The sequence below is a fragment of the Sturnira hondurensis genome, unplaced genomic scaffold (genome assembly GCF_014824575.4).
Source record: "Sturnira hondurensis isolate 20B ecotype Veracruz unplaced genomic scaffold, ASM1482457v3 Scaffold0001074, whole genome shotgun sequence".
Taxonomy (NCBI): domain Eukaryota; kingdom Metazoa; phylum Chordata; class Mammalia; order Chiroptera; family Phyllostomidae; genus Sturnira; species Sturnira hondurensis.
The window spans coordinates 3247331-3272612 of NW_028073705.1; the positions used below are offsets into that span (position 1 = coordinate 3247331).

Here is a 25282-nt window from a genome sequence, read left to right on the forward strand (position 1 = left end):
AGTTGTGGATTTGTGACCTATAGGAACATAAGAAAGTTTTTAAATTACTTGATTTGATTATCAAAGTGATACCTAGTTATTTTAGGTTTTGAAACAGAAAATCATGAACTTTGCTGTTTTTATAACTCTCCATCCTCCAAAAGAGGCAGATGGGGAGGCGGGGGGAGTGAGCACTGGCTGCTACGTGCAAGCCCACGCTATGGAAGACCAGGCATCTGGACCCTCTGGTTTCACTAAAGCCAGCTGAACACCAAGGCCGCCCCCATCAAGTCTTCCCTAGCTCAGAGATTTTTAAGACCATCATCATTTTTAAGTGTCCCAGGTGCCCAAACATTCCCTCATATTCAAGTCCTGGATTATGAATGAAAATACTATTTCCCTTAAATTGGAGGAGAACAGAGAAGAGAAACCCAACTTCCATGAAAACCACAATCCTCAAATTAAAATTTTCCATTAGTCATATGCCAACATTTCCCTCTACAGTGCAGAAATAAGCTTGAAATTAACACTTTATGTTTACCATCCTATTTTCTAGAACAATTGGCAGCATCCAAGGTCCTTGTTAGAAGTCAAGAAGCATGTCATTCCCACAAGACTATTATTTGAATTGTAATATACTGAAAGAAATAAAAAAATGAAAGCTTATAAAATACAGACTCTAGTTCGAATTTTATTCACATACAAAAATATATTATAATGAGAAAAGCATATCACTGTTTCCAACTATATATAATTAATTACAAATATTTTCATAAAAGCACTTTAAATTACAGGAAAGCTATGTTTTAAGAGAAAATATAATATTAGCATAGGTGGTATGTTCTAATATGCTGCAAGCAGGTAAACAAAGTTGGTTTCACTGTCGAAATTGCCCAGAGATGAGCCTGAAGGCTAGTTTTAGGACCAGCCTGAGAATGACCAGGTGGTGGGTGAGTGCTCATCTCTGTTCCCTCTGGCAGCAAATTCTGTGGGTGATTTTACCGAGCCCTCCGAGCTTTCTTAAACTTCTTTATGATGAAAGGACCCAGAACTTCTCCCTTTTCACATACCTGTAAATAAGATAGACAAGGTTATCTACTCGCAAAAGTTTACAATTCCTATGCTTAACCACCACCTCAGACATGCATCAAAGCAACAAACTTAATGGCAGTCTTCCTACTTAATGCGTCTGATAAACTGGTATGACTGGTCAGCCAGCTGCAATTTCCATGAAGTAGACAGGCTTGTTATGAGGATCTAATACAAACTGAGTTGCAATTACAAAAACCTCTGTTAAAACAGGCCTTGGTCTTCTGATGTAGGCTGGCACAGTATGTGAGGAGATGGGCAATCCAATCTGCAGGCACCTGGATGGGATGCCTGCAGAACACACAGACTTTCCACCTAAAATTTAGGTCTGTCTGCAATAGTGTTAACAGTTATTTTTTAATAACCAGCCCTGGATATAATTTTTCATATTTTACCCAGCTATTTAGCAGAGCAAAACATAAAATATTTATTATGGAAGAATCAACTCTTTCATTGAAAAACTGAGGGGCTAGGACAAAATTCTCTAAGCCTGCTCTGTGACCTAGAGCTGCTGAAATGTTTATATCAGAAGCTCTAGCTTGTCCTCCTGGCTCCTGCAATCTTGTCCATTTGAAACGGGATGTGTAAATTGAGTCTCCCGTCCCTTCTTCTAGACTCCCTCCCCCTTGCAGTTGTGATCAGATAGCGTCAGTTTCCAACAGTTTGGGTCACACCAAATGAGGCATCATTGTGTAATGGCCAAGTGGGAAATCAGGTGTTATACACTCAATACAGGTCTTTGGTTAGAAGCCCTCCCCAAGCCAACTCTCTCTCGGGACCCAACCCTCTGGAAGTCAGACATGACCAAGCCCCTGAACCTACCCTGGGAAAATTTCCCCGGCCAGTGGGATGGAATCCTCTGGTTTGTCAGCATAATGCTTGCACAGCAACCAGCTCATTTCTTCTGTGAAAAGCCTGCTCCGCCATCGTGGCAGTAAAGCTCCAATATTGCTCTAACGACTATACTACTTTACTCTCCATTTCTCAAACAAAATGCCACTGCTGGTTGGTAGTCTGTTCTCGCTGTTTGAAAAGGCACCAGTCTACTTTAAGGCAAGCTGGTCCTCCCAATTTCTTTCTGAGCCACTAGGGTCCTGTTTGGGAACCCAGAGGCCTTATGGTGTAACTTCCTGCCACCAGGCAAGTTGGTAAACATTACTGCACTTTATCAGAGGTGTCGGTTAGTTTTCTGTTTGATTTTTAAATACATGCATGTACTCACTTGCTAATGTTCTGTCAAGATCAGCAATAAAGTCTTCTAGCTCTTTTGTGTCTCCCAGTTTAGCTGAAAAACAACAGGTGGAGTTCAGTTTCCCCATATCAGAGACAGCTGATGACTCCCACGTTTTCCACCATTATGTGACCCTGGTTTGCATCTCTGAATCATCAGAGGTATAGGGGAAGAGTGTCCTGTACCAAACCCAAGCGTCTCTCTAGTGTTCACTTACAGTCAGCTCAGAAACGTATTCTGGGATAGGCTGGGATGGTAGTAAAAAAAACAGAAAACTGTACTTGAACAATTAAATAAATTTTTTAAAAGAAACTTATTCTGAAGTATGGACTAAATGTTTCTTTCATCCCTGTCCCCCACCCAACAACTTGAAAGAACTACTTCCCTTCAAGGCCTTCAAAATTTGGGGGGGAGGTAGTAGGGGTACGAGGAGCAGGATGGAAGATAAAAGGCTTTGATTTCCTCATTGTATAGCATCTGAGTTACCAGTCAAAAATACTTGGGAAGCACGGCCCTGTGTGGAACGGAACCCCAGATCCTTGGGTCCTGCTGCACTTCTCTCTCTAACACTTCCTCGTTTGTGCTGCTGCCTAGGCCCTCGGTGTCCCTCCAGTGGGAAATGTGTGAAGAGCCACTGGTTCTGCTCAGAGTGGTACAGGGAAGGCAATAGGAGGCTTCTCTCGTCCCACCCAGGTGCCAGAAGGAGGTAAGGAGTCTTTACCCTGATTTTGTTCCCTCCGCATCCTAAGATATACACTTTTTTCTGTAGAGTTCATCACTTGTGCCTTCTCTGAAATGCGTTATTGGATATTTGTATTAATTAACCCCTGCTGGCTACAAATGGCTTGTTGTTCTTAGCTTTTAAAGTCAATTTGCCAGTAGGGCTTTGTTCCCCTCTTTAATTCCTGCCTCTTGAGGATCAAGCAGCATATTTGGGCATGTCTTAAACCACTTTCTAGACTATTCAGTCTCTCTGCAGAAATTCAACAGATCTGTTACAGACAGAGAGCTAGACAATGTCAGAGTCCCTGGCGGCTGCTAATATCGCTGTGCTGAGAGAATTTTAAAATGCCTCCTTTGAAAAAGAGGGAAATTCTGCCTTAATGCCAAAGTGAGGAAAGTGATGGAATCTTCATATTTTTTAACTGTGTTCCATTTTTATTGCATTCTGCAACTATTTCCAGCAAGTATAATGTTTCTTAAGGAAAAAAAACTCCTGACCTGGCTGGTGTGGCTCAGTGGATTGGGTGCTGGCCTGTGAACCAAAAGGTTGCTAGTTTGATTTCCAGTCACGGCACATGCCTGGGTTGCAGGCCAGGGCCCCAGTTGGGGGCGTGAGAGAGAGAGAGGCAACCACACATTGATGTTTCTCTCTCTCTCTCTCTCTCCCTTCGTTCCCCTTCTCTAAAAATAAATAAATACATAATTTAAAAACAAAACAAGAGCCCTTTGTTTTCAAAAGGGCTCTGTTCACTATAACAGAACATTCAGCTCTCTAGCAGGAGACACTTTACTAGTTACAAAAAGTAAGAAACTGTGCATACAACTTTAAAGACTTCTAGGTCTATTAATATCACAGCAGAGTCAGGCTGGACTACTATTCTGAATCATGTTAGATCATCACTTGTCTCATAATGATTACTCCATCTAATTGCTAAATTGGTAATCTGAAATCATTGGCTAAATAGTTTATGCAATAAAAAGAATCCTACTTTCTGCAAAGCCTAACTGCTGAGTTTTAAGTTCTAGAACCAACAAGCTGGGGAGGGCACTGTCCTCTGGCACAGTTATGAGGACACCACAGGAGAGAAAGCAGAGTCTAGAGTCTACAAGCTTTCTTTCTCCCTGTGAATTTTGTTTATTGTACTCTGCCCTGCCCCCCACACACACACACTGTCCCTCTTATTATCTGATTTCATTTCTCACTGATCAAAATCCTGGAAAAAAAATTCCACTCTGGCTGGTGCGGCTCATGAACTGAGTGCCAGCCTGTGAATTAAAAGGTCACCAGTTCGATTCCCAGTCAGGGCACATGCCTGGGTTGCCAGCCAAGTCCCCTGTTGGGTCCATGTGAGAGACAAACTTTCTCTCGCACACTGATGTTTCTCTCCCTCTCTGTCCCTGCCCCATTCCCTAAAATATAAATAAATAATATAACAAATTACATAAGATATTAGTGATCTACTTGATTTGCATTTGGGAAAGATTAATTAAGGATCACGGGAAAGGAGAAAAGAGAATGAGAAGGGAAGGGAATAAGGAATTGAAAAACCTCAACTCCAATGAACAAACTCACCTTTCCGAGGAGCGACAGTGGCAGAGAGCAGGGCCGGGGTGGAGTCTGTTGGAGAATTCAGCTTTTCATCACTGAAGCTGAAGCTGTTCCTATAAAGTGAATCTGCACCTTTTAGGAAAGAAAATGTAACTCAACTCATTAGGAATGGTTTTCAGTCTATAGTCTGTTGATTAATCAACAGCTAATGTCCAAAAGAAGCAAAAGGTATACATTTCTAGTAAAGAAAACAGATTGACTTCCAGATTTTATATTTATGTCCCCAAATAATTTGAGACAGGAGAGTATGCTGGTGCACATGTTCAGTGTATGTCTCCAACCCTACACACCAAAGGCCCTTCTTCCCTGAAAAAGGCAGGCTATGAGGGAGTCATCACCACCAGACCAGACTCCTCTGCAACACACAGCAGTCCACTGCCCAGCTGTCTGCACAACACCAGGTTGGTTTGAGATCTTAGACATAAAGAACTATCTTCCTAAAAAAATTTCCTTTCTGCCCCCTGAACACCCTAAAGTATAAACATAAGGTTGAATCCCATGACTTAATAATGTTCCCTGCCTCTTCAAGAGAGAATTTTGTCATGTGCCTACACTCTAGGGATAATAAGGTCGAGGATCAAAGATAAAGAGTTCTCCTCCTATAGCTATCTGTTACAGGCACTTCAAGCTATGTCATCGTCATACCCTCAAAGACTAGAGGGACAGCAAGGCAAAGTCCCAGAAGCAGGGCTGCACTGGGACTCAAGGAAACCACTCAGCTGCTAGGCACTTGAGTGCCCTGAAGCAGGACAGTATCCCTGGACCTCAGCTTACACATCACAAAATGGAAAGATGGGCTAAATAACCTGTAAAGCCTTTCCAGCTCTGAAGTTCTGAAATTCTATTTCTCTGACTCCTTCCAAGAGAGAGGAAACCAACCACAAGCAGGGTTGCCCATAGGCAGCCCAGCCACGTGGCTGTGACAAGGACAGGAGCCGCTGGCTGAACTGCACCAGGGCAGCGGGCTCAAAGGCAGAGCAGACACCGGAAGCAGGATGTGGCCACTGAGGTCACAAGGGAGCAGTCTTCCTTGTTAAAACAAACACAAAGCCAGCCACGACTGTAGCAGAGATGAGCTCTAGAAAGGCCCTTCAAGTGACAGAAGGAAGCTGAATCATGAGGGCCTGCCAGCCCTGACTCCTCCAAGAGGATTGCTCACTTAATCCAATTACCTCCATGTCAGGAGGGGGCAAAAACATCCTTCTTTGGTCCCCTTAACTAAAAGTGAACATGACTACGCTACAATAGATACGCCCAGAACAAAAATGACTTTCAGAAGCAGGGATTTCTGATCCCAACAGAATTATCCTCATCCCTAAAAAGTTTATACAAGCTCTCAGGCACCTTGCCTGGCTCTTTTTCCTCCTTCCCTCTTGTGCCAGGTAGCCCAGCGCCCTGCCACCTTGTCTTCCAAGCCTACACACCCATCTTGTCCACTTTTCCAAACACACCCAACCTCCACACTCTTTTTGCCATTAAAGATCCAGCTCACCACATCATTTTCCAGGGCTTTGCTGATGAGCACCTACTGAGATCCAAAACACTGAACCTCTCACATTTCCCCCCAAATATATTCCTTTGATCACTGGTCCTCTGAAACGAAGAACTATGTGATCAACTAAGTTTGGAAAACACTGAGCACCCCTGGGATTCCTCTTGTGCATTTCACTTAATATCTGTGCATTCCTCTTGTGCACTCCACTTAATATTTGAGATGTCTTACGATAAAGAAAGCCCTATTTCCCAAGTTTACTTGGTCATGGGAAACTTTTTGTGGCACCCCTATTAATATTTCTTAGGAGCCCGGTACTCAGCTTGCAAAGTTCCTCCTCTTTGCCTTGTTGGCTAAGCCTGCCTCTAGAGTGGTCTAGATTTTCTCAAGGGGAAGCCTTCCCCCTACATACACAGTAGTGTCCATGGCAGCCCTACACTGGAGTGTTACTCTTTGTCACCATGCAATGATCAGGAGAATCACCACAAATTTGTGGGGAAAATATGAGGCAAGACTTAGGGGCAGGAAACCCACAGAGGACCCCAGGGAGGCAGGCCTTGTACCCAGATTCCTGAGCCAGAAGGAAAGAACATGAGGCCTTTGGCACATTCTCTTTGGCTCTGAAGAACATCCGAGAGCTTCACCCCAATCCCTGGCCCAGAGTGCCAAACCCAAAGACTTGCTGCCCCAGATCTCAGTGGCCACACCTCTGTTCTCTATCTCCCAAAGACAGCTGGCCCTGGAGAGCCAGTTTCTCCACCACACCTATTCCACCCTACCCTGCACCACAGGCCCCTTGCCCTGACTTTGGCCTTTCATCTCTATTCTGCTCCAACTCTCCAGCAATTTTACATCCACGCATACTCATCCTTTGGCAGGGGAAAAAAGCACGTGCATACACACACATTAGCTCATATTCTGGCTCACAGAAATACCTCGATACTTCTCTTTCCAAGAGCTCCTGTGCACAGTCTGGGCCAAACTTGTCTCTAGGCTCCAAAATATTCAACCATCAAAAGGAAATGAACTCTAGCATCCTTGAGCCAAAACTGCCCACAGTTTAGTGCTACCCTGTGGTAATATTCTACAAATGTCATTCATGGAAAAGATGAAAAGGACAACCTCAAAAGCCTCAAAGACACTATGGGCCCAGCAGAAGCTGCCACCATACAGATGTGGGATAAAAGGCCATGTGAAAGCTGAGTGACCCTGTGCAAGTCACTGCACCTCTTCTTTTGCAAAAGGGAAATAATAACTTGGATGCTCCATGTATGATACCTATGGTTTTCACAATTTTATTCTAAAGTTCCTGGCAAAGTTCCATCCTGGAAAAAAAGGATGGAATACGCAGGAGAAAAAGGTCACCACACAGAATAAGAATCAAGATTCTGGGCCCAGACTTCCTCTTCTTCTCCAGAGAGTAGCGAAGTTCCTAAGAGAAATTTATCTTCAGGGGTGCCCTAGAATAAACCTCCAAAGAACAAACCGTCGGCACAGAAGTACCTCAAGCTCCAGTCCTCTCTTTACCCTTATCCAATAAAATCTCATATTGCAGACTTTTATTAAGCACCTTCAGTGAACAAGATCTCATACCAGGCACTGTGGTAAATTAAAAGGGGAACAAAGCCTGACTTCCTGCTCTCCTAGCTCCCCTGGAATGCTTTTCCTTGCAAAATAGCCAGTTAGTCTAATAAAATGACAGCAATATATTACTGGCTGATAGCATATTAATGTATTATTGCCCCACCCAGATATCAGGTGCTATTAACAGGGGCTTAAGGGGCATATAACAGTGATGATATGGAGAACTGTGGCAGGTGGCAAGACCAGATATTTTAAAACCTTACACCTATTTCGATCAGCTCGAAAGTTCATCTCACGAGCAACTCAAAGCCCCATTAAAACATCCTCGGCAACTCAACTTAGTGTGCTGAAGGCAAGGACCTCAAACTCAAGGACCCAGTTTCCTAAGACAATGTCATAAGGTACGTAAGCACATTAAATATACAAACATCTAACTTTAGGAGCACCAACAGAGCCTGGGAAGCTCAGCAGCAAAAACAGAGCCTTGTTTAAAAGGTAGATGTGCTTTTTTAGTTTAGGGGTGGGGAGAAAGGTAATTTAGGGTTAGCACCAACATGTGCTAGTCCAGAGGAAAGTAAAACCACAGACAGTGAACCTTGTCCAGAGCTCCTGTAAATATAGAACAATCCCACACGTTTAAGGCAAGCAAACTATAGTAATTAACTGAGGAAAAGAAAGCCTTGGACCTGTTTCTCTTTTGCCACAGGGAGTGGGGATGGTAAATCTCCTCCTCCAAAATATAATCCTGACAGCCTCACTGAAAATGGGATAGAATAAGAAAGAGCCTTTTTCTCAGTTTTGCCATAGTTGTCTCAGCTTCCCTCCTGGGACTGCTCAGTCCCTGTCCCCACCTCACCAAGTGACCTTCACAGTGAGAATCTGTCACCACTGAGAATTCCTAACACAGTACTAGGGCAAGATGAGAGCTCCTAAGTCCCCATTCTTTCACAGTTTGAACAACTTCAAGTTCTAGTCTCAATGGCCCCTATGTCTGAGCAGCCATATGCTACCCATCATGCTGGCACTCAGGATCCATAAGGTCCCATCTCCCAGGTCCAAGCTAGAATGGCCTAGGCAAGAGTAAACAGACATTCTAGGTCTTGCTCATGCTAAGGAAGCCAGTTGCTCATTCCGCAATATCTGAATAGCTGTAGCCTATCCAGTAGACTTCAGACCGTAAACACATTTAAGAAGTCATGATGTGCACTTAGAGTTCTGAAAATATTGAGAAAATAATATAGTTTTTTATGTAAGTTTAAACCAAAGATGTTTAAAATTCCTGAAGCATCTCTGAGGACAGAGTTTGAACCACCTTGCATAGCTCCAAACTGCACTGCCCTTTTACTGCTGAAGTTAAAATGACTCCCACTACGGTGCCTGAAATTACCTGTCGGAACCCAAGTAGGGGAAAGGAACAAGCCTATTTTGATCACCCTCATTTGAATGCTAGCCCTTGTGAAGTTATCTTGCAATTGTTATTTTGGTCCTCTTCACGTCTTAGGACTCCCTAAGTGGAAACAGGAAGGAGGAGTACTTCCTTATTAAATATCCGTTCTTCTCTCCTATCTAAGTAACTTGTTTCCTTGAGTGGAAGAAGAAATGTTGTATTTTTCTCATTTGAAAACAAGTAACCTATTTTTTTAAATGAGAAAAGGAAGAGTTCTTCAAAAATCAGGAATGCAGTGGAAACAACTTCAAAGCAATACAACTGTTAAGGGTGAAGTGAAAACCAAGGTAACCTTGGTTTAGAGTTTCGTATGTTAACATTTTCATGTAAGATATTTGCCTCAATGTGTATGTGATCTTTGTGAGATAGCATGATACATGCATTTCAATGTTTCCTTGAAAGCATTAAACAGAGCAAATATTTCTTCCTAATCATGAGCTTATGGGCATTTCTAATTGCACTATAAAATAGCATTAATTCAATTTACAGCTGGAGAACCTGAAGCCCACTCATCACCCAGAGCCCTGACAGCACTCAGCCTGGGCTCCACTGCCCCAGCCACATGACTGCTACTGGAAAGATACACCTGCAAACATAACGACTGTTGCTGAACAGGCATGTGATCTGGGTCCACTGGAACTTGAAGTTTATTCCCAAGGACTTGGTTCCCATTCCAGCCAACAATCCACTGTGACAGAGCAAGGTCTTAGGGAGAGTCCATGTGGTTCTGCCCTTTTCTCAGAAAAACATAAATAACAGTAGATTTATAAAACTGTGGTAGTGACCCTATGAGATAACACATGTAAGGCACAGTGGAGAGATCACTAATAATAACAGCTAATTAATAATAACAGTAATCACAGTAAGGGCCTGGCAAAAATGACCTCTTATCATTATCCTGATATGTCTCCCTTTTGATGGACTAATTTCAGTAGGATCTACCTCTCTCAAGCATTCTCTTACACAGAAAAGCATTGAACAGACTAATCAGACAAACGAATATAACAAATGTCTGTGCTCAATTCTTAGTGGCAGTTAAGATACACATATTATGCTTCCCTAAGAAATTACTATTTAGATATACACTGCTTCTGACAAGACTCTAAGCAGTTTTATGAGTGACCAACTACATATTTGTCAAAAAGACCAATGTGACTGGAACCTTCTTTATACCCTCCCCATTCTAAACACCAAACTAAGAGTTAATCTAACAGTTAACAACAAATGCACAAAGCAAAATATACACATATACCCTAAGAACTACAGATTATTCCAAATATGCCCCCCAAACCATTCAGACTGTTTCAAGTGCCTTCTCTTTGAGGCCTCTGAAAACAGATCCCAGATCTGAAACTCTACCCAGAAAGAGCGGCAATCACCCATGAATGGGCGCTCAGACTTTATTCCAGCCAAATGCAGCTGTGGTTTAGAAAGGAGCTGTTCTTGCAATAGAGCAGCCCTAGAGAGGCCGCCCAGTTCTCTTTCCTGTGGGGGAGAGAATTTGTCCACCATGAATAACTTGCTCCATTACCCAGTAGAAGGAGATGTATTTCAGTTTGGCCACAGATACTGAGACAAATTTCAAAAGTTTTTTGACTTCCCTTTGAAATTAAAAAAAATCGGTCTGGCCATGAGCCACAAAGTCCAAAAATACAAAATGGAAAATTAACAGCACACTATTACATTCCCTTTCACCTCTAAGCTGCAATTAGATCTAACCCTTGGGCAAGGCTGCCCAACAAAAGTCAGCTGGAACTCAGGTTTCTGACTCATACCCTGAAGGGTGGTAAGTGCCCTTTATCCCCTTTCAGAGACACAGCTCATGTTTAAGTCTAGACTGAATTTTTGCCCTGTTACAAGGAAGAACTTCAGATTTCAAAAGAAGAGAATTACAAGAAACGGTCATTGACTTTACTTCCAGAATGGAGGGCAGCAAAGGGAGTGATGTTCGTGTTTGTAGCCATCTAGGGAGTGAAGTCTCAAGAATAACCCAGAATTGTTTCAAATTCACTTTGAAAAATAATATATAATCCAGGATTTAAAACCAACAATCATGTACTACTGAAAAGTCACCAAATTTGCTGTTTGACACCTAAACAGAGATATCCATATTCCTGACAGAACATCTGAGTTCCTGATCCTTTAGGACGGAGAGAACCTGAAGTCACCAGGAAGCACCTCTGTGCCCACTTGCTCTCTGACTCCTTGTCCGGTCTGAGTGGGGAGTGAAAGCCAGTTCTCCCCCCGACAGACCTGCCTGAAGAGGAGCACCTCCTCAGCAATGCCAGGGAATCTTTCAAAACTCTACCTAATGGAGCAGCAAGTCTGGGAGCTCAGGGCCAAAAGAACGTGAAAGAAGTTATTTCAAAAATTTCAAGAACAGCAGTTTATGAGACCTTCCCTGCTTTCACAAATGTTTCCGTATTGGGCCCTTCCACGTACCCTCCCACCGCCATTCCTGTGGCACTTGCTCCACATCCTCTGGAAAGTCATTGCACAGAGGGGAGAGAAGGGGGGAAGAAGGGAGGACAGGGAACTGTGGAAAAGCTTGAGTCGCAGGAGTCCTCTCTGGCTGAGGCAGGACAAGCTGCTTAAACCTTCCTGGTCAGGAAGACTCCTGACACCTGCGGGTGGCAGGTAGACCAGCTTGCCCTCAAGAGGTCTCCCACGACTATGGCCAGTTTTTTGGCCCGCCTGGCCTACCGCGCAGGCGACTCAACCCTCCCAGCGCCCCAGAGACTGCTTTCAGCCGCAGGGCTTACTCCGCTGGGCCCTGCCCACCCCTGGGTTTACAGATACCCAAACTGAGACCCGCGCCACAGCGCTCCCTAGTGGACGGGTGTGGGCAGCCCCTGGGGCTCTGGGCACCCTCCCGGGTGGGGACACTTACTCTCGGAGTCGCTGAAGCCGCTGCTGTCGCTAACACTGGTGCTGCTCCGCCGCTTCATGCGCTCCAGGTGCTCCTCGTAGCGGAAGTGGCGCTCGCGGAAGGGAGACGCGAAATCGGCCAGCACCGCGTCGAACTCGCACAGCGCGTCCGTCAGGTCCCCGGCGGCCGCGGAGTCCAAGGCCGGGGCTGGGGGCAGGGACCGTGGCTCAGGCGACACGGACCGCGCGGCCATCCCCAGAGGGGCCTCCCCCGTTCGCGAGGACAACTAATTTTCACTGCGCGCTCGCCCAGTGACAGCCACGCGGTCCGCGCTGTCGCTTCTAATCTTTTAATACTCTACCACCTCAGGAAGCCGCGGGTGTTCTCGCGCCCACTTTAGAGATAAGGAAACTGAGCCTCCGGTGGGCAGAGCTGTGGGCCAAAGGTCACTCGGGAAACCCGCCCGGCGGAGCTCTTTCCCACGCGCCCCCGCCGGAACGCGTCCTCTCCGGCGGGGGCGCGCGCGAACCCGGGGCGGTGGGAAAACTGCGTCAGGACGCGCGGGGGAGCGCTGCGCTCGGCCCCCAGCCCCGCGCGGGGAGAGAAGCGGAACCCACCAGGCGCGGGCTCCCGCCGCTGACGATGATGGAGGGGTGCGGTGTAAAGGGACGAGGGGCTTCGCCCTGCTTTCTCCGCCCACCCCCACCTGTGCACCCCGGACTTTACACCCGCACCCCCACTCACCTGCGGCCGCGGCGGCCGCGGGGCTGCCCTGCGCTGCGGGCGGCTTCATGGGCGCGCTTGGCCCGGCGCGCGTGGCGGGAGGTCCTGCGCGGTGCTGGCACGGGAACCGTGGGACGCTCGCACTGAGACCACGGGGCTCCGAGGCTCACTCTCCCGCTCTGCCGGTCGCCTCCGACGCGCAGCCCTCCCGCCGCACCTCTGACTGCAAAGTCCAAACGCGCACACTTTCCCTGCCGCCACCGCAGCCCCGGCATCTTATAGTCGCGCGCGGAGGCGGGGCTGGGCGGGACTGCCGGGTGGGTCCCAGCCACTGCGCCGGGGACGCCCCTGTCCTCAGACACCGCCCTCGCCACGCGCCCGCTGGGGAACCGCAGTGACTAGGAGCGGCCGCAGCCAGGGTTACAGCCCCAAATATTTACCCACCGCTTTCCCCGCGCGCCCTGGCAACCCAACCCACGCAGAAGTCTTTCTCATCACCAGAGACCGAAAGACTTTACCCCTCGGCCGGAGCTCCGTGCTTCCCGCCGTGTGCCCCGAACCTACTGCAGCCTCACTTTTCTCATCTGTGAAATCGAAATGCTGAGCCTCCCGGGTTAGCTGCAAAAAATAAAGTAGCCAAAAACCGCGGGAGTCCCAGAGAGTCTCCTGCGCGCCCCACTCCACTTCCCCAAGGCAATTAAGAGTTGTGGGTGGAGAGGATGGGGGCAAGAGGGACAGAAGTGGGTGGAGTCCGAGCATTTACGAACCTTAATTGCCGCCAACCCCAGCTTCATTCGGGAGGCTTGTTAGCTGGAGAAACAACTGCGTAGGTGCAGAGGCTCCCCGGCACCTCTCCGAGTCCGCACTAACGGGCTACTCTGCCCAGCCGACTTGGTTGGGGGGAGCGCCAGTCGTGCTGCTCAGTGCGGTAGCTACTTGCGACAGGTGGTTATTTAACTATAAAACAATTAAATAGAATTAAATGAAACATTCAGTCTCAGCCGCACTAGACGCAAATTAAGTGCTCAACGGCCATCGTCGCTAAAAGTTCTACTGGACTTGGTTGCCGCCCTGGGAGAAGGGCGCCCTTGGTTGCCGCCCTTGGTTGCCGCCCTGGACTTGGTTGCTGCCCTCTTGCCTCAGGGAGAAGCGAGACATCTTATCCTGGTTATCAAGGGACCATTTTCAGCCCCAGAGCAACCCTGAGAGGTGAAAATATGTTCTACAGGTTAGGAAACTGAGGCACGGAGAGGTTAAGTAGCCTTGGTAGTGATGGAAAGGCAGCCCTTGCCTGGTTTGGGAGCTGCCTTGGGCTTCCCCACACCCTCCCTTCCACAGTGTAAGGTGAATAACTGAGCAGACAGGAGGAAGAGGCTCCGCATAAGAAAGCAGATAACCCAGGTCCTTAAAGCAACAAGGCAATGCCTGTGCATCTTTTTTTAATCCTCACCTGAGGATGTGTTTATTGATTTTAGAAAGGAAGGGAAAGAGAGAAACATTGGTGTTAGTGAGAGAGAAACATCAATCAGTTGCCTCTCCTGCGTGTCCCAACCAGGGATTGAATCTGCCCCGACTGGGAATCAAACCTTCAACCTTTTAAAAATATTTTTTTTATTTATTTTTAGAGAGAGGGGAAGGGAAGGAGAAAGAGTGGGAGAGAAACATCATGTGGTTGCCTCTCATGTGTCCCCTACTAGGGACCTGGCCTGCAACCCAGGCATGTGCCCTAACTGGGAATCCAACAGGAGACCCTTTGCTTCACAGGCCCCTGCTCAATCCACTGAGCTACACCAGCCAGGGCAAACCTTCAGCCATTTGATATACAGGACAATGCTCCAACAGCTGAGCCACCCAGCCAGGGGGCATGCTTATGTTAATAAGCATGCACACCTTTCATTTTGCCTCTTTTTTTCTTCTTTTCCCCACCTCCCTTTTTGAAATATTTTTCTTGCCCTGGCTCGCGTAGCTCAGTGTATTGAGCGAGGGCCTGTGAACCAAAGGATCATGGTTCGATTCCCAGTCAGGGCACGTGCGTGGGTTGCAAGTTAGTTCCCAGCTGGGGATGCACGAGAGGCAACCATACATTGATATTTCTCTCCCTCTCTCCTTCCTTTCCCCTCTAAAGATAAATAAATAAAATATTTTAAAAATATATTTTTCCCTCTTTCTCTTCTTCATGTTCTTTGAGTTTCTATGGCACCCAGTGGTGACAGCCTGGGCTAGCAGAGCAGTAGCCAGTCTGGCAGCTGAGACCATGGAACAGACTTTCAAACATAGCTCTCCCTCCTTGGACAGGGCTGGATGCAGGGTGGTGGGTACCTGAGCCTAGCACTTGCATGGTGGTTTCGGGTCCCCATCAGCTAGAGAGGTGGCCAGGCTGATCTTCAAAAGAGCCCACAGAACAGCCCCAGTTTTCAGCAGCTATGTCAGTTTACTGAGAGAGTGACAATGAAGACAACCTCATCTCCACCAGGAGAGGTTGGTTGTTGGTTGTTGTCATCTGCTCCCAATTGTAAGGCAACCCACCCAAGCACTGGGGAGATGGCTGAGCAAGGGTCCCCAGCTCAAAGTGTCACCTCCAGGATGGGTGGCACTTTGGTGGCACTTTGGTTACTGCTATCTCTCTCTCTTTCCTAATAATAATTTTAATATACAGGGAGATACAGAGGATTGGGTAATAGCACTCTGTGTAGCCACCACTGAAAATTAACATGTTAACATTCTTTTATTTTTGCTTCAGATACATTTTGAAGTATAACTTACATAGAACAAAGTATGCAAATATTGAGTATACAGTATGATAAATGTTTACCAGTGTAATTACCATCCAGATTAAAATGTAGTACTTTATCACCACCCCAAATGGGTCCCTATGCCATTTTCCAGTCAATAAGTAACCCCTATGGCAACCCCTCATGGTCCTTCATGAGCCCAGAACCTAAATCAACCATAACATCCTTACACTGGGATTTATACACATCTCAGGTTCTAGAAGTTCATTCAGTCACACAGGTCTTGTTCGAGAATAAAAACGAGGTAGCTTATGATTTTGAAACAGGACAATCACAGCTTCTTATGTTTTTAAAGACCAGTTCAGTTGGCATCTGTTCCTCCTGTGCACTGTTAATCACTCTTTCCTTAAAACTTGTCCTGAATACCCACCCATGTAACAGCCTCACCTCATCATTCTTCTCAGGACCCTGTTGAATCCCTCCCCTGTATGTGTAATTAACTCTGAAGTTCCCTACAGATCTCTCATTGACCTTTTCTTCTCTATACTCTTGCCGAGCCGTCTCATCCCCTCTCAAGATTATAGCTAATATTTATAAGCTCTCAAATATCTACTTCTAGACCTGAATTTTTCCCCCTCAAGTTACTTATAGCCAATCACCTATGACTCTCTGCCTTTCTCTAAAGCCACTCTGTGAAAGAAACTTCCATTGTTTCCTATATCAGATCTCCCCCTCCTATTTAGCCATAAACAGGTAGGCCCAGGGATCCCTGAAATAAAGATTTCCTAGTTTCCCTTGCAGTTAGGAGTGGTCATGTGACTAAATTCTGGCCCTTTGTGCAGAGGTATTGTATGCAGACTTCTGGAATGTATCCTTAAGGGAAGAAGGGCAGACGCCCTTGTTTCTTTCTGGTGGATGGAAGGCAGGCATGAAGCTAGATTTCGCACCGTGAGGTGGAAGCCACGTACTGAGGATGGCAGCAAAAAGATAGAAGAATTCTGGGTCCCTGGTGCCATGGAGATGCCATACCAAAAACTCTGGAGTACCAACACATACATGAGAGAAAAATAAAATGAAATAAAATGTTTGTTTTGGTTTATTTTGTGTAAGCCACTGTTTGAGGAGTTTTTGACCTTTCCAATTGAGCCTAATTCTAATACCTCACACAAATCTCACCAGGAACCCTTCAATTCTGGATTTGTAAGTTTAAAAAACAGTCATTTTTCTTATTGCTTAAGTAAGCTTGAGTTGTATTCCAGTGACCATATCAAGCTGCCACAAACTGGGTAGTTCAAACAACGTGAATGTACCCTCTCACAGTTCTGGGGGCTAGAAGTCCAAAATCAAGATGTCGGCAGAGTTGGTTCTTTCTGAAGGCTATGGGGAAGAATGTGCTCCATGTCCCTCTCTAGCTTCTCATGGTTTAGTGCCAGTATTTGTCATTCTTTGGCTATACATGTATCGCTTTGTAGACGAAGTCTGCCTTCATCTTCACATGGCCTTTCCCATGTGTCTTTGTCTATGTCTTTTCTCATTTTCTTGTAGGGCACCAGTCATGTTAGATTGGGGTCCACCCAAAGGTAAGTATGACCTCACCTTAACTTAACTGCATCTTCAAAGATCCTATTTCCAAATAAGGTCACATTTGCAGGTACTAGAGTTTAGAATTTCAACATATTTGGGAGTGTTACAACTCAACCTAGATCGGTATGTAAAGCTCAAAATTAACTTACAGTAACCAAAATCATCTTAAAGAATAGTTATACTACCTGATTGCAAGACTTTTCTATAAAGTCACAATTATTAAAATCATGTGATACTGGCCAAAGATTGGCAAATAGACCAAATAACAGAATGAGTTCAGAAATAGATATACACGTATGTCATTAATTGATTTATGAGAAAGGTGCAAATGCAATTCAATAAGGAAATAAAGGTCTTTTCAACAGCTGAGTGGGAATAACTAGCTATCTATACAGAAACATATTTACCATAACACCTACCACACCCTACACAAAAATTAATTTAAGATGGATCATAGCTAAACATAAAAGCTAAAACTATAAGTTTCCAGAAGAAAACACAGGAGAATATCTTTTACAACTTTGATGTAACTTGAGAAATCAGACTACATCAAAATTTAAAACTTTTTCATCAAAGATACTGTTTTTAGAAAAGAAAAAAGCAAGTCGTAGGCTGAAAGAAAACATTGCAATACATATATCTGACAAAGGACTTGCTTTTAGAACATGTAAAGACCATTTAAAAAATAATAATAATAATAATAACAAATAACCTAGTAAAAATAAAAGATGGGCAAAACACTAGAGCACACACCTCATAAGAGAAGATATGTGAATGACCAATAAACACCCAAACAGTCAAATCCCATGATCTAGCGACTCTCCTGCATATTTTTCCAAAAGAAATAAAAGCTAACATAAGAATGAATTTTTATTCATAGTAGCCCAGCACTGGTAACAACCCAAATGCTCATCAACAGAGGACTAGACATACAATGGTGATGTGTTCATACACCAGAATACTGCTCAGCAACAGTAATGACAAACTACGGGCACACTACTGACACAAGAACATGGATGAACCTTAGAAACATGATGCTTGCCAGAGTACCTTGGTAGGTGGAATAATAGCACCTCCAAGGTGTCCCGGTTCAGATCTCTTTAATAGCATGGCAAAGGGCCCTTTATGTGATAAAGGGTACAGACGTTGAGATAGGGAAATAATTCTGAATTAAGTGAGTGCTTAAAAGCAGAGAACCTTTCTTGGTGATGATCAGGGGCACTTGTGACTTGGAGGAATTGTCAGAGATGTTCTGTTGCTGGCTTTGAGGATGGAGGAAGTGGCCAAGGAATTTAGGTGGTCTCTAGAGAGGGAAAAGGCAAGGAAAAGACTTTCCCCTGCAGACTGCAGAGGGGAAGCCAGCTCTCCCAACACTTTGACTTTGGACTGCTGAGAACACCTTGTTGGACTTCTTGTTGGACACCCCCAACAGCCAGTAAAATAATAAATTTCTGATGGTTTATTCGGTTAAGTTTGGGGTAATTTGTTATAGCAAACAACTAGGAAACGAATAAGGTGTACGGTTATGATCCCACTTATATAAACCCAAGTCTAAAAAATAGGTAAAAGTGATCTATTGAGTTCTAAGTCAAAGCAATGGTTACCTGTAGGGAGGGGTACACCCAAGTGAAGTGGTCACGAAGGAATTTTCAGGAAATGTCTGTGCCTTTATTTGGGGGATGGTTACATGGGTATATACATTTGTCAAAATTCATTGAATTTTACACTTGAGATTTATGTAGTTTACACAAAACACGCCTCCATGAAAAGTACATCGAAGCAGGTGCAACCGTGCAGGTGGCCTCCCTGATGATCAGGATCTCTGATTCACAGGCTCCTGTCCACTCTTTTCAAGGGCAAGCATGCACCCTGTCACTTGCCAACCCATAAAATCACCATCCTACATCCAAAATACCACCACTTTAATCATGCTAAAAAGTCCCAGGAAAGCATAAGATCTCTCGGACAAACAGACGTAACCCGCATAGTCTGTTGGAGGAAAGAGAAGCAACTCCAGCACCTGACGTGTATCAGACCCTTCACATTCTTCTTATTCAGTCCTCTTGACAAACCCACAAAGGCGACATTAGGATCTTCCTTTTACAAATGAGGGTACTGAGGCCCGCACAGCTAAGAATCCTTCTGACATGACTCAGCTAACGGGAGACAATACTTCACTCTACATTTGTTTAACTCCCCCCACCCAGGTTGACCCTTCTTCAATGACCCCAAGTTACCTCCCTCCCATACTTATTCCTTAGATCCTGGCATGGTACCTGCTTCCTTTCAGGGACTTCCAATGACTTATACGAAACAAAGAGATGAATGTAAGCAGAATAGTTCAAGGTTCAGGGCCTTCTGAAGAAGGCTCAGCTGAGACTGAAAATAAAACCCCAGCTTTTTTCATAATTGCCAAAACCTGAAAATGACCAAGATTCCCTTCAGTGAGTGAATGGACAAATAAACTGGTACAGCCACACTATGGAATATTATTCAACACCAAAAAAAAAAGAATGATCAAGTCATGATAAAACATGGAAGAAACTTAAATGCATATTAGTAAGTGAAAGAAGCCAATCTATGACATTCTGGAAAAGATAAAACTATGGCATAGAAAGACCAGTGCTTGCCAGGGGTTAAGGGGAGGAGGGGTGAGTAAGTGGAACACAGAGGGTTTTTAGGGTGGTAAAACTCTTCTGCATGATACTGTAATGGTGGATACATGTCATTACACATTTGTCCAGACCCATGGTGTGAGGGTGACTTTGCCAGCAAGTTCCCCCATCCACCACGGATGAAAGTAACAATACCAAGACATGATCTTCTTGGGGAAGAGAGGTGGCCAATCTCTCAGAGGAGAAAGGCTAGGAGCCTCTTCCTCAATGGCTTTTATTAGGTTGTGATACACAGGAATACAGATGGCAAGGATCAAACAGCAGATAACATTTCAAAGAAATCTGAGGGCTTAGTCTGAGTCAGTGTCTTTCAGGAAAGGGGGTTTGCAGAAACTTTGGGAGACATACTCATTTACTGCTCGGACCGTTAACATATGAATGAAAACACTCTTAGCAAAGCAGGTTTCACAGGATTTTTACATACTCTTTCTTATGCCAAATTTCTCCCCGGATACCGCTCTAGCAAGGCAAGGAGCTGCACCCCTCCCCATCATAGGTTTTCAGGCTTAAGTGGATTAGACTCAGGAAGCGCTTCTCCCAGAGGACATGGGGACTCGGCCTATGCCAGATAGTCAAGGAGCAAGGGTCCATTGTTCCCTCTTTGTCGCAGCCCCCCAAGTCCTTCCATGATGGCCTCCCAAGTGATGGTGTCTGGCTTTGGTTGCCCCTCCTCTGAGGAGTCGTACCCATCTCTGACTAATCAACCATGCTTTGGGGGCAGAGGGAGTAAGCAGAGGCAGAGTTGCTACCAGAGACAAGCTTTGTCTCCTTAGTGGCTCGCATTCTGGAGGTCACTCACTCATCCTTAGCCATGGGGGGCAGTTACAACTCCTGAAACCGGGCAGAGCAGTTCCCAACACCATAGATTGTACAAGAGTGAACTGCAGTGTAAACTGTGGATTTGGGGTGAGGATGATGAGTCAGTGTAGGCTTCTCAGCGGTAACAAAAGTACTGCTCTGCTGAGGGATGTTGACAGTGGGGAGGCTGTGCCTGTGTGTGAGGGAGGTACCTGGAAATTCTCTGTACTTTCCACTCAATTTTTATGTGAACCTAAAACTTCTTTAAAGTTTATTTAAACAAATAATAAATAGGGGCATGGCAGAGAAAACAAGAAACATTTAGGAAAAGAAAAATACCTCAATATGATTCTTTACAGCTTTTTCTCAGTATGATTGACATACAATAAACTGCAGATTTTAAGTGAACAATCTGATGGGTTTTGACTTCTGTTTACAAGATAGCAAACATAGGCGCCACCCTCAAAGATTTCTTCCTGCCCCGTGACAGTCCTTTCCTATGCCATCCGGTCCCTACCCCACTCTCAGGCACCACAAATCTGCTTTCGTGTCACTGTAGATTGGTGCATTTTCTAGAATTTTATATAAATGAAACACATAGTGTGTAATCTCTTTCTGTAATTACTTTGAGATTTATCCATGTTGTTGTATACCAACAGCTCACTCCCATTTTGCTAAATAATACTGCATCGTGTGGATATACCACCTGCTGATAGACATTTGAGCTATGACAAGTAAAGCTAGGATACAGCTATGGGCTGATGTTTCTCTTGGGTAAATACCTAAGAGTAGAAAGACTTGATTGTATGGTAGGTATGTGTTTAACTTTCAGCTCTTAAGGGAAGAACATGACTTTAATGTGATTTTAAAACAAAACAGCCCACAGCATGTCTCAGGCACTTTCCAAGCAGAAGCTTCCCTACAGCCGGGTTCTACAACTTTTTGCTGCCACCATCTGGGGAGCAAAAAGAAAAGAGAGCCGTTCCCAGAAATCTACTTCCAGGACAAGGATCTGCTTTCTCTGCTCTCTTCAGTTATGCTGCCCCCAACCCCATCATATCCACAACCTATAGCCCTTTCAAGAACCACTTACCTCATTTGATTACAAGTGAGGAATTTCAGAGTAATTCAAACCACAAACATAATTCAGTGGGGAGGAAAAGGAATGTGGGCTTAAATCTACTCCTGACCAAATGTAGCATCCTAAGGTCACAGAGAAAGAACTTCAAATGCTGGAAATGAGCTAGCACCCTGTTTACAACCAAAACTAGCTTTGCAAGCTGTAAAATGTGTCAAAGCTGTTTTTGCTTTAGTGCCTGGCACACGGTATATGCTTAATTTGCATTCGAATGAGTGAATGAGTACATGAATGAATACCATATATATTCCCCTAATTAGTCACAGTAACAATGAAGATGCAGTTGGTTCACAGCAAAAGCACTCAGGGAACTAGCAGTCAGAAGACCGGGACTGTGGTACTGACTTGCCTTGCCATTAAACTAGCTGTGCACCATGGGCAGGGCCTAGAACCTTTCTGAGCCTCAACTTCCTATATTTAAGGAAAACAACCTGGCCTTTTAAGCTTTGAGGACATTTAAATAAGATGACACATGCAAAAATCCTTTATAAACTGTCAGATTTCCACAAATGTAAAATGCCTGCATGTACAAATTTATTTACAAATGTATTAGCAAATAAAAACATTTATGCAATATGCCTTTTTCTTACACTGTCTTCTGAAAACTCAAATCTGTCTCATATTTAGCACAACATTATTAGTGAGTTAAGGAAGATCAAATTTTTGCCAACCGTAGTAAACCAAGAAGCTGAACCACAAAGAGGTTAATTGAACTTCAAAGATCACACTTGGAATCATTTTTCAGACAAATCTGAAGCAGGCCTTCCTTCCCGAGGGCAAGTTCATGTCCTTTGTCTGCACAATTCCCCCAGTGTTGCTCTCCACTGGTGCACATCTGACACTCCCAAGTCTGGACACTGGCTTAGTAAATCTACCTGGAAAGTAAAAGCTAATTTCTTCCTCGCACCACAGAGGATTATTAACATCTGTGCTTGATTATCTTGTAAGTGTGTTAGTTAAATCTTCTCAGATAAAGACCACCTAGTTCAAATACGCAGTCCAACATTATTAGAAGAAAATAAAACTCACAGCAAGAGATTATTTCTACCACTGTCAGAAGAAAAACAGAGACAATAAAATCTGAAATTCTTCAGAATGGGTCAGATCCTCATCTGACACTTCCTTGTCCTCCCCTGCCTCTCCTCACTACCCAGAATTTATCCAGGATGAATACCTGATTTGGGTTGGGGTTGGAGAACATTATTGTAGACGTGAAGTGGTAAATCATGACCTTCTGAAGGCCAGACAGTGGATTCTCCATCTTCTGTATTCCAATAGGATTATTCTTCCCTGTGTTCTAACACAGGTGCTTACATGACTAGGAATTAATAAGTGAACAAACACAGAAATGAGGCTTTGTGGGGAGAAGTATAGAGAAAAATGCAAATTTCCCTTCCCTTCTGAATAGCATCCTTCACCAGAATCTTCTGGTAGAGAAAACTTCGAGATGACCATACTAATTGCAATGATACACAACTAAGGCAATGATACATTTTCAACATTTTAAAAAAAACAGACCAGCTACAGGGGTTCCCAGAGCTGTAGAAGCAACACTTCTCATGACCCACCCCCCATTCACCCCTTCACCACTCCAAGTGAGAGAAGGAATCCATTGTCAAACTGTCCCCATCTCTCCCTACATGATACATTCATCCTTGTGAAATACTATTCAAGGTGACCTTTTTAAAAAATGTTCAATGATCTCTGGATTTTTATTGGCCTCCTATACCCCTAAGGGGTGCCCCACTTCTGCTGCCTTTGACACCTCATAACTTTGATGTCATTGACTGGAGACACCACTTTGCTCTCCACAATTCTTCAGGTGGTGGTCTTTTGGGTGCATTGTATGGAGTGTCTGTTGTCCATGGCATCACCAAGATTTAAGTCCTCCCCTTCTTCCAATAGGTGGTGGTAGGTGGCAATCTCAGCCTCCAGCCTGATCTTTACATACAGCAAAGCCTCCTATTCCTGTGCCTGGCACTGTCCCTCTGCCCACATCTGGGCCAGTGCTGACTCCAGGTGCAGCAGGATCCCATTGAGCTGTTCCATCTGCCTGGCACAGCAAGTCTCCACTCCCTCAGGCTATTCTCCAAACTGGTCTTCAGATTTTTCAACAAATCCAAGTCGATCTCCAAGGACTGCACCATATGTCTTAGCTCTGTGAGTGTCATCTCAGCTGCTCTTATCTCAGTGGTCTTAGAGGTGACCACTGTGGTGCTCTCATCAGTCTTCTGGTACCAGTACTTGTCTAGTTCCTCTGGGTTCTTCTGAGCCATCTCATCAAACTAAGCCTGGATGACAACCATGATCTTGCCAAGGTCCTGAGATTTGGGGACATCCAACTCCATGGTCAACCCAGAGTTGGCAATCTGGCTTTGTGAATCATTTACTTCCTCCTTATTGTTCTTCACAAAGAGCATTTCCTCATTGAGAGCCTCAATCTCTGTCTCCAGCTGCAGCCAAGTGATATTGATGTCATCAGTGACCTTTCCAAAGCCCATTGATGTCACTCACTCTCCACAGATGGGCACATGGCCACCTCTGTTTCATACTTGACTCTCAAGTCATCAGGAGCAAGACAGACATTGTCAATCTGCAGAAGGACATGGGCATTGTCCATAGAACTTGCAAAGATCTGAGCCCTCAGGTCCTCAATGGTCTTGAAATCATGCCCCCAATCTCCAGCCTGGGGTTCCTTCTTCTCCAAGTGTTTCAGGATTTTCCTCTCCAGTCTCTATGCTTCTCACCCTCTCTAGGTAGGAGGCCAGGTGGTCATTTAGACATTGCCTAGCCTCCTTCTTGCTCTGGGTGCCTCCTATGCCTGCCAGGCCCCCAGTCATCCCCACAGCTGGGCCCCTGGATCTCCAGACACCCCACATGCTAGTGGAGTGGGGCACGGAGATCCAGGAACTCGAGCCCCTGGTGCCTCCATAGACACTGCACACATTCCTAGCCAACCAACCCGGTGGCTGAGCGACTGCATGGAGCCCAGGGTCCAGTAGTTTAGTGGAGAAGCTGGAGTGGGTGCTGAAGTTTATTCAGGGAGGAAGGCAAGAAGCCAAGACTCAGGTTGAAGCAGCAGTCAAGATTACCTTTTGAGAAGAAAATGTATTCTAATTAAAACTTTTTTAAAATTAAGAGTTTGGGTAATTTTGCAAGAAAAAGAAACAATGAGGGACTTCCAACCAAGATGGAGACATAGGTGGAAATACGCTACCTCCTCACACCACCAAATTTAAGGACAACAAAGATTTAGAAAGAAAAACACAGTCAGAACAGACAGAAGATTGAACTGTACTGAAGTCCGACAAGGAACAATTCATCCAGACCAGTAAGAGGGATGAGTTGGCGGTCGGTGGAGAGGGGTGGCCATAGGGAAAAGCAGTGACTGCCAGACTGACCCAAGTGTGAAGGCAGAGGTTGGCAGGTCCTAGGCATGGGATGGCAATGAGCAGATCCAGTGAGGGTGCAAGGAGGCTGGCTGAATGCAGTTACACATTCACGAACACATAAACCAGGTGAAAAAAAAAACCAGTGAGACAGACCACACAACCCAGGGCCTCAGGGACTGGAATTAAAGCCTAAAAACATCGATTGGAAAAACTTTCA

The 25282-nt window shown here is 45.0% G+C and overlaps 1 protein-coding gene and 1 pseudogene across 1 annotated transcript; both read right to left on the minus strand.

Annotated features, from left to right (window-relative positions):
- Positions 1-650: 650 nt before the first annotated feature.
- On the minus strand, positions 651-13026 carry RGCC (regulator of cell cycle). Its single transcript, XM_037060316.1, has 5 exons — positions 12768-13026; positions 12045-12230; positions 4596-4703; positions 2291-2353; positions 651-1049 (listed from the first exon to the last, which is right to left on the minus strand). The coding sequence occupies exons 1-5, from the start codon at positions 12814-12816 to the stop codon at positions 1042-1044; spliced, it is 414 nt and encodes a 137-aa protein (XP_036916211.1). The 5' UTR covers positions 12817-13026; the 3' UTR covers positions 651-1041.
- A 10378-nt stretch (positions 13027-23404) lies between these two features.
- Positions 23405-24513, minus strand: LOC118997001 (keratin, type I cytoskeletal 18-like; annotated as a pseudogene).
- Positions 24514-25282: the final 769 nt, after the last annotated feature.

What these genes read in the sequence shown, in the direction of transcription:
- RGCC (XM_037060316.1), bottom strand. Translation starts at nt 12,816, where the DNA reads ATGAAGCCGCCCGCAGCGCAGGGCAGCCCCGCGGCCGCCGCGGCCGCA. An exon ending in CGCGGCCGCCGCGGCCGCAG is followed by an intron (nt 12,231 to 12,767) that starts GTGAGTGGGGGT and finishes CCCTGCCCCCAG; the next exon opens with CCCCGGCCTTGGACTCCGCG. An exon ending in CACTGTCGCTCCTCGGAAAG is followed by an intron (nt 2,354 to 4,595) that starts GTGAGTTTGTTC and finishes GTTGTTTTTCAG; the next exon opens with CTAAACTGGGAGACACAAAA.